Raw genomic sequence first — 14721 nt, 5'->3', positions numbered from 1 at the left:
AGAACAAAGCCCTGGATGTTCCAGCCTGCACTGCAGTCACAAACAAACCAGATCTGATTAGCTGGTGAACAAGTCTGCAAAGAGCCTGGAAGGAGAGGGGGGAAAATCCCTGCCTAGTTCTAGGAAATCAAACTAAGAAGCATCACTTGAAATCCCTGCCTATTTCTAGGAAATCAAACTTAAGAAGCATCACTTGTTTTTAAGCAGGGCAGGAAGGAGTTACTTCTAAGTGTTAAGGAGGCAAAAATGATCTGTGAGTTTACAAACACCTACTAGAGCTCCCAAAATAGCTCTGACTCGTCTGGAAGGCATCAGAAAGATCCTTATTGTTTCATGTGTGCTTAGAGTGGCACTACTGCAAGTGTTGCTGGTGTGTGCAGTAGAAACATGGCCTGGAAAACAACTCTGCACTTTTTATTTATTGAGAAAATTTTAAATTTGTATCAGCTGCTGCTGTTTAGAATAGTAACAACTCTAACCCAGTGACTCTGTGGAGCACTGGCACTCTCCACAAAAATGACATGTCCTCGGCCAGAACTCCACATAACTGTGAACCCTATCAGTGCAAGGATAGCAGAACTTCATGGGAAATCCTTTGCTGGGGGTGATGGCAAGTTTCTCTTTGTCCTGTAGGATACCAGGAGTTTTAAGTCTTGCCTTACAGGGTTGACACAAGCATCATCACCAATGGAAGGGAGCAACACTCCATGCCTGACACTGTGTGTGGGGAAGATGTTGCAACAGCAACAGCCAAAAGAAGCAATGGGACAGGCTGCAATACAGTCCCCCAGTGTAGCCTTTGAAATGGGTGTCACCCCAAACAGGCATGTTTTTCCCCTTTGATTACTTACTTCCTCTAAAAGCAAGAGGAGCCAAATGCTCATTACAAGCCAAGAACTTTTTTTTTGTATTATTTAATGGCAGTGTATGGCTGCTAGTCACACACTTTAAATCATTAGTGGCATGACCATCTCTTTCCTTCCTGACAATTGCTGAGAAATGGCAGTGCAGACAACGAGCTGCTTTTTATTTACCTCTCATAAATCAGGAGCAGTCAGGCCTCCTTTGTTCAAACCCAAAAGAAAATAAACCGGGCAGTAAAACATTACCACCAGGCTAAGTAATACCCACACAGGTTCAGGAATCCTGCACTCTGACCTGCTGGGGCTCAAAGCATCCCCATCTGTTTCCTTTCAAAATATTTAATCAGAGACAAAAGTGACAGTGGGGGAAGGGAGCAGGAGATCAAGCGAAGCTGGAGAAAACCACCTCTTCCCCACGCCAACAACGAGCTCTGTACTAACACACTTGAGCCAAAAGAAGGATGGCTGCTGAGAAGAGTGACCAGAGACTTTAATCTTCAGATTTTGCAAGGAAAAACATTTCCTTTCTCCCACAGGAGCTGCCAGTCTGGAGCGCTCCCTGTTCCCCTCCCCTCTGCTGGCCAAGCTTTCCTCCTGTGTCAAAATTCCCACTGAAGTAGTAGTCAGCTAGATAAACAGAGCAGTCCCCAGATGCATCCCCTTGGAGGCTGAAGTAATAGGTCATGGGAAACAAGCAGAGGCAACCATTTCCTCCTGATACTGTGGTCTCCAACAAGCATTGCTCAAACTGAAGCTTAACTAAACAAGCCAGAGCTGAATTCCAGTTGGAAAAAAAAATTCATTGGTGCATTAGAAACCATTTTTCTCTTGCAATAAATCAAAGGTCTTAACTCATCCTGGCTTGGAAGCCAGGTTAATTGCAATGAAATGTAAATTGAGTGTGTGCTACTTGGTTAAAAAAAAAGCACCCCTTCCTACTCCTTAAGAAAGGGACAAAAAATATTAATGAAAGTAGGAAAACCTTTCTACTTGATACCTGTGGTTACAGCACTTTGGGTCTCTCTTTTAAGGAATTCTGTAGCTCTGAAGGATTTCAGCCTGACTCGGAGGTCAGGGGAAGGAATTATTGTCCATTGCCCTCAAGCATGGGAAGGATGGATGACTTTTCCACACTGGCACAAGGAGATGAAGCCAGGCAAACATGACTCAGATCTCCAGATCATCAGCAATGCATTTTAAAAGCCAAACTAATTCTCCCTTCCCAGACACTTTTTCCTCAATACAAGTAATTTCTACCATGAAAAAAGGACAGGAGACACCCACAATGCTCCCTCTCCCTGCCAGGCCTGGTGTTACACTTTTCCAAAAGTTTCTCCACCCCAAATCAAGTGATTTTTATTTAAAATTTAAAAATATAAACTTCTCCTCCATATCAGTCAGGTAGGTTTTCACAGCTTTTTTAACATGTGAAGGGAGCAAAACTATTCTGAGAGATTTAAACTGGGAGGCAAACAGGTCATCATAGGATTTCCTAGGGATCAGGAGCCTGCAGAGATTTGGCCAGAAGTAGGTCACATATTTGTCTATGAAAACAAATAATTAGTCATGTAAAACTATACATTGGGTGGTTTCCAAAGGGAACAAAAGACATGGCAGCAAACCAGGCAGAAGTGGAGATAATATAGGACACTGTTTCAAAGCCATTTTGCAGACTGCATCTGCCTGCCTTGTTCAGGGAAAACTCTTCTTGTTTTACACAGGGGAACAGCAAGCAGGCAGCTTTCTGTCTGCCAGAGCCTCTCCAGACACTCTTATTGCTCCAGAGAGAATGACACAAGACTATTTTTTTCTAGCAAGAAGCATTCCCACCCTCAGGCTGAAATCAATAGTAGTTAAGGCTCTGCATTAGTATCTGTCAGGGGTTCCTCAAGCACCTCACTGTCTGACTGTGAAGCAGGCACCTTTCAGGGTGGATGCAGCCTGTGCTCCACACCCTGTGACTGGGTACTGCCCACAGCAGTTCAGGGGGCTGAGAACAGCTTGAGAGCTGCTGCTGCTCCCAGGGCAGGGCAAGGCATGCTGGAAACTCTCTGGCTCCTTCTGTCAGCACTTAGAGAAAAAGTTACAGAAAGAGGTTAGTTGTTTCCTCAGAATTAATGGCAGGGTCCATGCTGAAACAGGGACTTTGCTCAAGAGAAGAAACTCACAAGAGGAAACCCACAAAGAGAGTTCTTGGTGATGTACAACAGGGTTTAATGGGATCCTCCCTGGTTTTGGCACTGAAAGGATGGAGTCGTTTTTACCAACACATATTGAGCAAGCACGACCAAAGCACTGCCAGCAGAAAGAGAACAAAACTGTAGCTCTGCAGCTTGGACCAACATCTGACAAATAAGCATGACTTGTAAAGAATAACTAAAAAGAGCCTGTGACATGGCTCAGTTTGAACACACATGCTTTTTAGAAAAAGCTGCAAAACTCTTTGACACATTTCTATAGTGTATCAGTGGTGTCTGTGACCAGCACCCTCTGTTGCACTGGAAGATGTCATTTCTATTAAAACAACAGGAGAGGAGAGGAGAGGAGAGGAGAGGAGAGGAGAGGAGAGGAGAGGAGAGGAGAGGAGAGGAGAGGAGAGGAGAGGAGAGGAGAGGAGAGGAGAGGAGAGGAAAGGAAAGGAAAGGAAAGGAAAGGAGAGGAAAGGAAAGGAAAGGAAAGGAAAGGAAAGGAAAGGAAAGGAAAGGAAAGGAAAGGAAAGGAAAGGAAAGGAAAGGAAAGGAAAGGAAAGGAAAGGAAAGGAAAGGAAAGGAAAGGAAAGGAAAGGAAAGGAAAGGAAAGGAAAGGAAAGGAAAGGAAAGGAAAGGAAAGGAAAGGAAAGGAAAGGAAAAAGGCAAGGAAAGGAAAGGAAAGGAAAGGAAAGGAAAAAGGCAAGGCAAGGAAAGGAAAAAGGCAAGGCAAGGCAAGGAAAGGAAAGGAAAGGAAAGGAAAAAGGCAAGGCAAGGAAAAATGCAAGGAAAAAGGCAAGGCAAGGAAAAAGGCAAGGCAAGGAAATAGGCAAGGCAAGGCAAGGAAAGGAAAGGAAAGAAGAGAAAACAGAGTGCTTAGAGAAGCGGCTCCATTGCACAGAGGCACAACTCTTTGACCTGTTTGAAATAAAGAAAGTAAGAATAGTACAGGAGTGATAATAATGGTTAGTAAATACTAGAAGGCACACTACAAAAGAAATACCCTACATACACTTCTCTGGATCATCACATTCAGACTCTCATAACCAGCAAGTAAAATATGCTCTTTGCTATGGCACCATTAAGATCCTGTCTTTGCTGTCATTTCCAGCTGTGTTCTCACTTGTCACCTTTGTTTCATTTTGGTTTTCAAAGAAAATACAACAAAATAAGACATTCTCTTTAGGACATGCATTCAGAAGTGAACTTCTGACTAAGAGTTAATATGAGTTGAAGATTTACTGAAAGCAGCTCCGAAGCACAGGAGAAAGAGTTTTCAAAACCACATTCTACTCTTTCCCTGCCACAAGAATGACACTCAGTGCTGCATTTACCTTGTCTGGCTGTATATTCATTGTCTTCAATCAGTCTTGCCAATCCAAAGTCGGCAATCTTGCATATGAGGCCGTTGCCCACCAGGATGTTGGCAGAGCGCAGATCCCTGTGTATGTAATTCATCCGCTCGATGTACGCCATGCCTGCGGCCACCTGAGCAGCAGGAGAGACAAGCCATGCATTTAAAACAAACTCAGTCCATACATGGGCTACAAAGCACCCACACCTCAGTGCTCAGAGCTGTGCAGACAGACCTGGGCTGCCATGTCCACCAAGTTTGGTAACTTCAAGGCTCTTCCTTCTCCATCCTTGAGGAAATCTAGCAAACTCCCTGTAAATGCAGAGTTGACACAATAGAGAGATGTTAGGAAGACAACTCATCAGAATGGAGGTGCAGCAATATGTGCAATATTAAAGACAGCAATGTTTCAACTTCAAGGGACAGTTTCAGGAAACCCCATGATATCTCCAAATTCTCCTATTGTACTTGCTTCACTCTTGAAGCTGGCTTGCAGAAGAACATGCAACTAGTAAAACGAGAGTTGCAGTGAAAGGAAACAGGATTGTCTGAAATTTTCCTGACCATTATTGAGAAAGTTGATCTTTCCTAACTTTTCCAGTGCTCTTTAAAACTACATAGCTGCTGCTCTCTAAAGGCCTCAGCTAACTGCAAAGCAGCAGCTCAGTTCCAATCCACACAAATTATGGAAGAAGTCAGATCTTAGCTCAGCGTGCTCCAAAGGAAAGGTCAGCCCAGAGCCTGGTGAGCCCAAGGGGGATAGCATTAGCAAAGGCTATTTCTCCTTAGAAATTAGTGGTGCTCCTCCTCTAGGTAATCCAGAACTAAATACAGCATGAATCATTAATTTTAGAAGACAAAGAAGAGATGAAATGAAAGCAACTTCAGCAAAAGTTATAAGAGTATCACTTTCCTGTGCTAGGGAAAACAAGAAAGTACCCTGTTGCCTTAAAGAAAGAGCCTAGGATGTAGAGATTCTGTCCTAATCTTGTATCTGAACAGAGAAGTGTAGCAGTCTCCTTTAAATAAGGTCAGAGAACTGGTTTAAAAAAATAAAGGAAAAAGAGAGATGATTAAGCGTTTCTCCCTTGATAAATTGTCAGCCTCAAGCTCAGATCCAAAGATGTAAAATGTTACAGTACAAACCAGTAAAGTAAGCCAAAATAAACCCCATACTGCAGAAGGGTTTTGAAAAGTCTTAATTTTTAAAGGGAAAAAGCATATGCTTGTCACTGAGACATATGATTTAAGTGTGAGTTAGTCAGGGCTTGGATGCCTCTGAGGAGGGAGGTGGGCAAGCACCTGCCAGGAAAATAAAAGTCAACTCCAAATAGACTGAAAGAATGCACTTAAAATTTCAGAGTGTATCCTCCAATGTACAATGAAACTTCCATGTGAGAACTTATGTTTCCTATTTGGTTCATTTGCTTTTCCAAAACAAGCAGATTTTTTGCTCTGCTCTAAGCACCCTGCTGGAGATCTGATGGAGCAAAAAGTTTTCTTTTTCTCGTTTTACTACACTGTTACCAGCTAAATAGCTTAAGGAAGAGACAAGGGGGAAGGGGAAAGTGAGGGAAAGAATAATATGTGCAAATCATGTATTAAGTTGATAATGGGGTGGACTGAAAGTGAAGTGTGATCTGAGAATGAGGTGCAGTGACAAGATTCAGGATTGGCTAAACAAGGAAACAGAAATCCTAGGCCAACAAGTAAAACACTGAAAGAAGATGTCCTAAAGAACTCTCTGATGCCAGGAAAAGCTAGGATCTTGGGAAGCAGCATGTGATATTATCAAACCTAGAAAATGCAAATCACTTGTCAGGGAAGTCTGAATGCTGGTGCAGTTGGAATCACTTAGCCTGCACCAACTTCTCTTTCCCCCAGCTAGTACAGATTTTCTTTGTGCATCAGGGCCCAGTTCATAGTGGAATTCCTAATTCTTCTGAAGCCAGAGGCGGCTCTAGTTTCCTGTTTCCTCTCTCTTTCCTCGCATGCACCCCGTTGCACCTCCCTCTGTATCCCCAAGGAGAAACAATAAAGAAAAAATATTATCAAGGCTAGCAGCTCTGGCTTCACCTTTACTCATGTACTCTGTGACAATATAGATAGGCTCTTCAGATACCACAGCATAAAGTTGGACCAATTTGTCATGTTTTAGCTTCTTCATGATTTGGGCTTCCTCTAAGAAGGATTCTGGAGACATGGTGCCAGGCTTCAGGGTCTTGATAGCCACTTTAGTATTTCCATTCCACGTACCTACAAGCACAGACACTTAGATTAAATATCTTCTGCTCCTTTTTCTGCCTGATGCCTAATGTAAGCAAGGAAAAAAATAGCAAGGACATTTAATATAAATTTTTAAAAAAAAAGTTTGGTTTCCCATGTTGCCTTATCATTATATTCCTCCCACACCTCCTTCATATTTTAGTCTTTTTCTGTTACACTGAAAAATAATACTCCCATTGGTACTGGGGCACAACTGCTGTTGTCCTACTCAGACAGTGTTTCCAGTGATCTCCACAGAAACCTTCTCTGAGTAAGAAACTTGGGACTGCTGAAACCCATCTTCGTGTCTTCCCTTGCTAACAAGTAATTGGTCCAGACAACAACACAGCTCCAGTCACAGATTTGGACAACAAAACTGGTTAAACCAGAATTTCTCATTTGCAACACATTTTAACATTTTGGTTTTGTTCTGAGTCAGATTAAAAAAAAACAAAAGAAAAACAAAACAAAAAAACCCCAACAAAAAACTTCCTGAGAAACAAATCCTGAATTGATTTCAATTTAGAAACACAGGTGTGTTTCCAAACTGAAATGTGTCTTTTTCCTTCCCCTCCTTATCCCCAGGGGCTGCTGACAGAAAATGAGGTGTTCCTGTCCACTTCAGTTTGCTCTTTAATTGTGGTCAGCACTGAAACAGACAAGTTGCAGCATTTTTCACCCATCAGCTACCAAGCTTTCTGGAACATCCAAAAGCCTGCACAAGAACCTGGAGAGAAGTGGGGAAGGCTGACTCAGGGCATCATGCAAAAGGTGGGGCTTCACTTGGGTATTAGAAAGGGGGAGGAGGACTGGAAAGAAAGAAAACCCAGAAGACCTATTAATGTAAACAGTGGGGACTTTTTTGGTTTTGTTTTGTTTTGGTTTTTTTTTTTTGTGGGAAGTAAAAGGAGGGACAATTAAAATGGGCAGAAATACCCCTTTCCTACTGCCTTCTGGTTGTCCTTTGCCCAGACTAGCCAGAACCCTGCTCCAGAGTCAGGGCTGACATGGCTCTGAATGTGATCTGTAGATAGGGAGCTGCTGTGTGATAAAGCAGAACAACACTAAATTACTTCAGGAATTAATCACATTAAAAACTACTCCTCTGCACTTAAACACGAGGACAGCAGAAAGCTCACAAAGTACACAAAGGGCTGTGTCATGAAAAAAGGTAACATGTAAAATAACCCCATTTGTCTTTGTTAAAAGTATGTGAACGATAACAGGGCTCAGCTGCTTCATGGGAATTGCTTAGGCCAAAATAACTTTATCATGAGCTTTTGCAACCTGCCAGAATATAAATGAGCCATAAAATGGGTCTTTTTTTGTGCAAATGCTCAGGTCCCAGGTCTACCTTGCCTGGCTGAGGATAGCAGAAGAGCAGTGGAGGAGCTGCTGCTCCTGTGCTGCTCCTCACTTTTAAAGGGCAATCCCAAATGTCTAGCAGGGCTTGAGGCACATATTAGTCAAAAGTGTGCAGTGCAAGTTGGTTTTTATGATGCCTTTATTCCCTTCTGCCAGTTCAGTGCCAGCTGTCACTGAACTGACAGTTCACTGTACTGTCAGTGGAGTAATGCCTCGAGTGACCACCTCTGCTACCCCAGCACGCTTCAGAAGGACTCCTGAAGCCCTCATTTCTCTCAGTCCTTCAAACCAGAGCTGAAGCAGGACTTTGCTCTAATTGCACTCCTGTGTAACCTGGGAAGGATGTGGTTTTGCCTCTAGTTTCAAGTAGGGTGGCCAAAATCTTTCCAGATGGGTGACAGGGACCGTGTTTTGTCTGGAGTCACTGAGGCTGCAGACTGCAGTGTGCCATCAGTCACGGCCACTTTGTAGAGGTACCACAAATTATATGAACCAGGAATAAAAACAGAGTTTCATGGGCACCAGACTGGCATTCATAAAATAGGATCCCACCTTGTGTGTTAACAGGATTAATGGTGTACTATCTGTTTAAATAAAAATTCCAGGACTCTATTACCCTGAAGTGTTTTCAGCAAGTCTGTTTTTAAATATTTTATTAATTTCTCCAGTTTAAAAAAAGAAAATAAACCAAAAATGTTGACTTATCCTCTCAGCCCTGATTCCAGTTTAAATTCTTAAATTTTCTTTTTCTGTTTTAGTATATTTTTCTAATAGAAATGCAGCATAGACTTCCCTCTGAATTCCTCCCATATGTAGCTAGTTACTACTTAATGTGTTTTTTATTAATTGTTACTGTGTTAATCTACTCCAATTTGGTAATGCTTCAGGGCTATTAACATATTTTTTACTATACATAAGAAACAGAATTTCATAATTGTAATTATAATTTTTGCATTTCTGACAGCTGTTTGGTACTGGTACTTGGCACTTTATTTCTCATAGCTGACTTTATTTATTTATTTATTTATTACATTTGTTCCTTTAACTTGTTGAATCAGTTTAAGGTCTATGGCACACAGAGTTGACCACTAAGTATGAACATAAACTGGAAACTTGTGCATACATTCAAGATGGAGAATGAGAAGGAGAAACTGCAATTATCTGGAAATGTGAACCGAAATGTAGGCAACTTTCTTTGCATCAGGTCAACTGCAATTCTGTGAGATTCTCTAAATTTCCATATTTCTAGTCTATAAATTTTGTAAATCTCACAGACTTGCTGCTGGGCTCCCTGCTGGAGCACCCACCGGTTGTTTTGGCTGTACATATTTTTGTGTCACTGCAACAAAAGGAGTGGTCAAACTGTCTCCTCAAATTTTTGTGAAGAAACAACACACAGTGATTCTTTATTTGAATTGGTAATTTTAGGGTCTATACAGAACACAATTTGGCATAGAAATTGAGCCACATCTCATGGAATGGCCACTATATTGTGTTTCAATGCTATGGCCATACTAAGATTTATGTATATTGTAAATTGCTGTTGTTTTATACTCATTAAAAGAATGAGGCCCATGATGGGTAAGCGGGCAAGTGTGCAGAAAACAATGTCAGCGGATTTGGAAAAGGTCAATATTTCTGGACTTCAAAGTGGGGGTTCAGCTGGGCCTGGCAAGTTTTGCCTCTGTTGTCCCTATGTTCTATATTGAATTACTGGGCTCTGCTGCAGACACAAATTGCAAACAGGATTGAAGAAGTGGATGCATGGGAAAGCTAGCTTGACAATATCAGCTTGCTGATATTTGCCATTATTTTTAAGCTGGGACAGTGGATGGAATCATTTTCAGGGTCTGATTCCATCAGTGCTACAACACACAAGGAAAGAAAAATGTCTACTTACCAGATTAATTTCTGGTTAGCCATTCTGCCTTACAGGTTTAGCATCATTCCTATCTTAATACCTAGCAATTGTGTAGTCGCCCAAATAAACCCAAGGCAATTAATGAATTTTAATGCCCTAACCTCTCATACCACTGTGTGCAAATGAATGGAAGCTTCCCCATGGGTTACTGTATTTACGTTTGACTGTTTCAGGCAATATAAACTAACATTTCACACTATTCTGATCTTTTAGCTTAAGATCTAGACTTGAAATGTTTATTTCTGCCAAGAGGGCCTTAAAAGATCCATCCAAAGCAAAATATATTCTCTGCCTTACCACGCCACACTTCAGCGAAACACCCCTGACCAAGCTTCTGTTCCAGAAATAATGAATCACGTGCAACTTCCCATGCATCTTTAGCCAATCCAACAGTTTGTGGGGTATAATTCGTAGCAATCACAGTTAAGTTAAAACACAAACCATCAGCTTTCTCTATAGGAGAGGAAATTAATAAAAAAAACACACTTATAATCCAAAATTATGCATGCATTGAGAAAGATGGAAGGTGAGGGTCTCTCAGTGCTGCAATAAAGTTCATTTGCAAACACTGGTTTTTGGATGCTGATGATAAGGACTTCTTTTGTTAGCTTGCAGAAAAAGGCTCCTTGGTACAGCTAAGAGATTACTATGCGAGCCTTGATTTATTATTAAGACAGTGGTAATTTGTCAAAATCAAGACCTTCCAAGGAAACATGGATTTTCAGTTTTCTTTTGCCATCAATTATAGTGAAAGTTGAAGATTAAAGAATTTCAAAGTCAAAGACATGATTCCAAAGACATTTTTCCTAACAGTTTGAGCTTTACTAATTTTTTTTTCTTGTGGGTCACAATGTCCTCCTACATTTTCACCTTCCATCTTGTAATCCCCACACAGCGAGCTATTTTAGAGTAATTATTTTGCTCCATACCCATCCATACTTCCCCAAACTGCCCATTTCCCAGTCTCTTGATCAACTGTAGGGATTCTCGTGGAATTTCCCAGACATCTTTGGTTTTGACAGACAGATCAGTAAGCCTTGGCATTCCTTTATGACAGGGGACTACTAAGCGGCAGCAAAGACCTGCAGCTCTCTCTGATGGAGCCAGAAGTGAAGCCAACAGCAAAGGAGAGGAAAGAAAAAAAAGTTTGACATGAAACAAATACAGTAAGCAAAAAAACAATGCTACTCACAACAGCTGTTAGTTGCATACCACAAAGCATCCTGGAAGATTAGGAATTGAACATTGAAACATATTCATTTGAGACAGAACAGGAAATATTTTAGTCTCTGCACAGCCTGAAATGGAAGGTGACCACCACTGCTTTCTCTTGCAGACTCAGGATTTCCCTCCTCCCACAATGCTGCATTAAGATAACCTCTTGAGTGACTGGTTTACTATGGTACAGTATAGCTTTTTAAAAATAATCTGTCAGTTACAAGCGGAATTGTTTCTGAACTGAGTAAAAGAAACACAGAGAAGATTAATTACTTATTTTTCTGAAAAATTGCAGCCATGAAAATTTGGTGGACTTTTTGTAGCCTGTGAAAAGATATTTTCCATATTTTGCTCTGTGAAAAAGTGTCTTTGTAGGTGTCATGCAAGTCTGACATTCTTTCTAGAGCAAACCTTCATTAGCATATGCAGTACCATGCCTCCAGAGCTACCCTGCCTGGATCCTACTGATTATGCCTCTGTATTGCACAGAAATGGCTGCTTCCAGATCTTTTTGTTTCTGCATCTGTGCATGGAAAATATGCCACCCAAATAAGCTGGCCACAGGAAACTAAAATTTGACATATACCAACCGGTACAGTGAGGTGGTAAATTATCTTCCTTATATGTGAGTTTTTGTATCTCATTTAGCTTGAAGTAGAGTCACCAGAAACAACTAGAAATTCTCCCTGGCAGCACACACCCATCAGGAATTGGGTGGAGAAGACAGCCAGATGTCCAGTATGAATAGCATAAGAATGCAGCAGACAGAATACAAAGAATACAGAAAAAATGCCCGCAGAGAAGCTGATTTCCCAAGTAAAAATTATGAAAAGTTTTTGAGCAGCAAGCATTTGGGGTAATCTGTTAATAATATTATGGAAAGCTAAAGAAAAGGGAAAAACCCCAAAGAGCAAATAATTCAAAACACAAATTTCTGCTTAAAAACTGACCATGCTGAGAAGCATGGCAATCTGTGTAAGAATCAGTTGTCCTATGCAGAGGTTTGAGGGGCTTTGAAGTTGCATTTGTTGTACACCAATTGCCAGCGACAACAGGACGTACTTTTGGGTGGAACAGTGCATGTGACACTTTATTCACATAATAAATAAAGTTTGGTGGGTGGACACAAATAGTGTGCATAAAGAAACATGCATATTGCCTTATTTATTTAACATAATCTAGATGCACATAGAATAAAAATTCAGTGGGAAAATATATTTAATGTATCTAATACATGCAGAACTTTTGGCCATTGTTTTAGGTGACTGAATTCCACAATGCAGTTCCTACTTGTTTCATTGGCAATAGTGTGCTGCAAAATGGCACATCTTAGCACTCATTTATTCACAGGGAATTCATGCTTGGAGATGTGCAAGTCAAATTTGGTAATTCTGTTTGCTCAGAAATAGGGAGAGCTGACAAAACCTTTAGCACAGTGAATTGTTAGGTTTTAAAAGCTCTGCTGCTGTATCCCATGAACAGCACTCAAAGACATTTATAACTCTAATGGGAAAGGGATAACAGAAGATGCATTACAACAAGCTAGAGTCATAGATCAAATGACTCTTTAGGGCATCTTACACATACATCAGCTCAGCAGCAAACACTTTTGTTTTAAAATACTTCAGAGTGCCATGTATTATCTGAAAAATTACCTGAGTAATGCTGAACCAGCTGCTGAAGAGTTTCAAATTGTGCCCGAGTTGTGATATAATATCCACCATTGTCAAGTTTACGAATCTTATAATGTTTGACATGATCTCCTTTCATATCATCCCAGTCTCGAATAGACAGGGAATAGGCACCTGTTCCAAGTAAAGGAAAAAGAAAAAATTGTAATTAGCTCTTAGTCACAAAGATTTGGGTTTTCTGGTAAATTGCTACAAAGTCAAAGAGAAATTGCTTCCAAAAAGCTCACTGTATCCTGAAAAAGAACAACTTAATCTAACACAATGAGGTAAGCATCAGAGAAATCCTGGGATGTTCACACCGTGTCCCTTTCACAATGTTCTAGAAAGGTACCGGGACTTCCGTGTAAATGAAAACTCACATTTTAACATTTACTGCTCCAGGCTGTTAAATTGACTTTTCCTATTCTAAGTGTCAGGTTACACTGCAAATACTGTCCTTCATGTAAATGCCAGTGGGTGGTAAATATCAAGGTTTTGAGGACAGGAAGCTCTGGAGATAATGACTTTATATGTGGGTAGTGTTGTTACCTGGATGGATCCCAAACTTCTTTATAAACAACCAAATAAGCATATTTTGTACACCACAGTCTTTGGATGGTAATACTACACCAAGACTGAGCACCAGTAGATCTGCAAGAACTTCACCTTTAACTTCCCAAATCCATGTGGGGCTTTAGAGCTTACTAGTGGGATTCAGATGCCCTAGCACAGGGATTAAGTGCCATGTGAGTTGCCTCAGGACACGCTGCTTGGCAGTTTTCCCACAGGCTGTCACATTTTTCCAGCCATGTGGATGCCCTGCAGACATTTGAAATGGCTCTGGACGCTCAGGGCCATGTGAGCCTCAGTTGATGGGCTGGATTTAGTTTCAGGTGCAGTGGTGGCAGTCTGCAGGTGGGCTGGGGGTTTGATTTATACACCCATGCATAAGCCCCTGGTGCTACGAGGGTGGCTGAATGCCAGCCCAGTTTCCATGCGAGTCATGGCACCGTGGTGTAATGCCAGGGTGGGCACTTGGTGTTTGCAGTCAGGGGCAGCTGAACAGAGCCTCAGCTTCCTGCTGGCTGCAGAAACAGCTCAGGCACCTCCGTGGGGACCTGCACCTTCAGGTGACTCACTCTGGAGGACAGTCCTGTTTTACAGCCAGTGACACACGTGTTGGTTGTAAAAAACCCACTTTTTTACAGTGTAACGCAGCATCTGAACAAAAACATGGCCCTTTTCAAAGGCAGCAAAGAAAACAAGTTCTCTCTCATGGCTCAGACAAACACTGTGTTTACTCAAGGGAATTTAGGTATTAAAACGAGAAGAGGAAACTGTCAGCTGCAGAGAGCTCAGGGAGGCCCTCCTTCTGGAGCCTCTGCTGCTTTCACAGGTAACCATGTCAGCTAAGGGCAGAAAAGGAAAACCACCAGCAAGCAGTTTTGTGTGACATGAAAGGTGGTCCCAGTGTAAGATGTCTTTCTTGGTTGTATCCTCAGGAAGAAGCCTCCTTGACCACATTAACCAACAACAGGTTACACTGGTGGGTGGCTGATCCCTGAGGGAGATGCAGTGCGTAAAACCTCTCCAAGGACTTCTCAAATTCCCTGCTGTTTGTCCCCTATACAGGAGGAAAAGAGCCAACACTTAAAACAGATGATTCTGGTTTATTTGAATGGGAGGCACCCTTAAAGGAGTGTCAGGGGTTATTTTATGTATTTTTTTACATTTTATTTTAGTTTCATGTATTTATTTTGGTGGGGTTGGAGCTAGATAATCTTAAAGGTCCCTTCCAACTCCAGCCTTGCTGTGATTCTCTGATTTCTAAGTGTAGACAAATACTGTTTGTTTAGGGCAATTTTCTGAAGAGGCTCTC

At 41.5% G+C, this 14721-nt stretch overlaps 1 protein-coding gene across 2 annotated transcripts in view; it reads right to left on the bottom strand.

Annotated features, from left to right (window-relative positions):
* The window catches only part of FYN (FYN proto-oncogene, Src family tyrosine kinase), a 137863-nt gene that overhangs the window by 18000 nt on the left and 105142 nt on the right, over positions 1-14721 (bottom strand). Inside the window, exons 8-13 of one of the 2 annotated variants that reach the window (XM_058802855.1) lie at positions 12828-12977; positions 10884-11048; positions 10252-10407; positions 6480-6659; positions 4639-4715; positions 4384-4537 (exon numbers count right to left, since the gene is read on the bottom strand). In XM_058802855.1, coding sequence (XP_058658838.1) covers positions 4384-4537; positions 4639-4715; positions 6480-6659; positions 10252-10407; positions 10884-11048; positions 12828-12977 — 882 coding nt within the window. The remainder of the gene's footprint in view (positions 1-4383; positions 4538-4638; positions 4716-6479; positions 6660-10251; positions 10408-10883; positions 11049-12827; positions 12978-14721) is intronic. The other variant, XM_058802856.1, reaches the window with a different exon arrangement.

The sequence above is a fragment of the Ammospiza caudacuta genome, chromosome 3, assembly GCF_027887145.1.
Source record: "Ammospiza caudacuta isolate bAmmCau1 chromosome 3, bAmmCau1.pri, whole genome shotgun sequence".
Taxonomy (NCBI): domain Eukaryota; kingdom Metazoa; phylum Chordata; class Aves; order Passeriformes; family Passerellidae; genus Ammospiza; species Ammospiza caudacuta.
The sequence above is the reverse complement of the archived record's forward strand: the minus strand, read 5'-3'. Positions and strand labels throughout refer to the sequence as shown.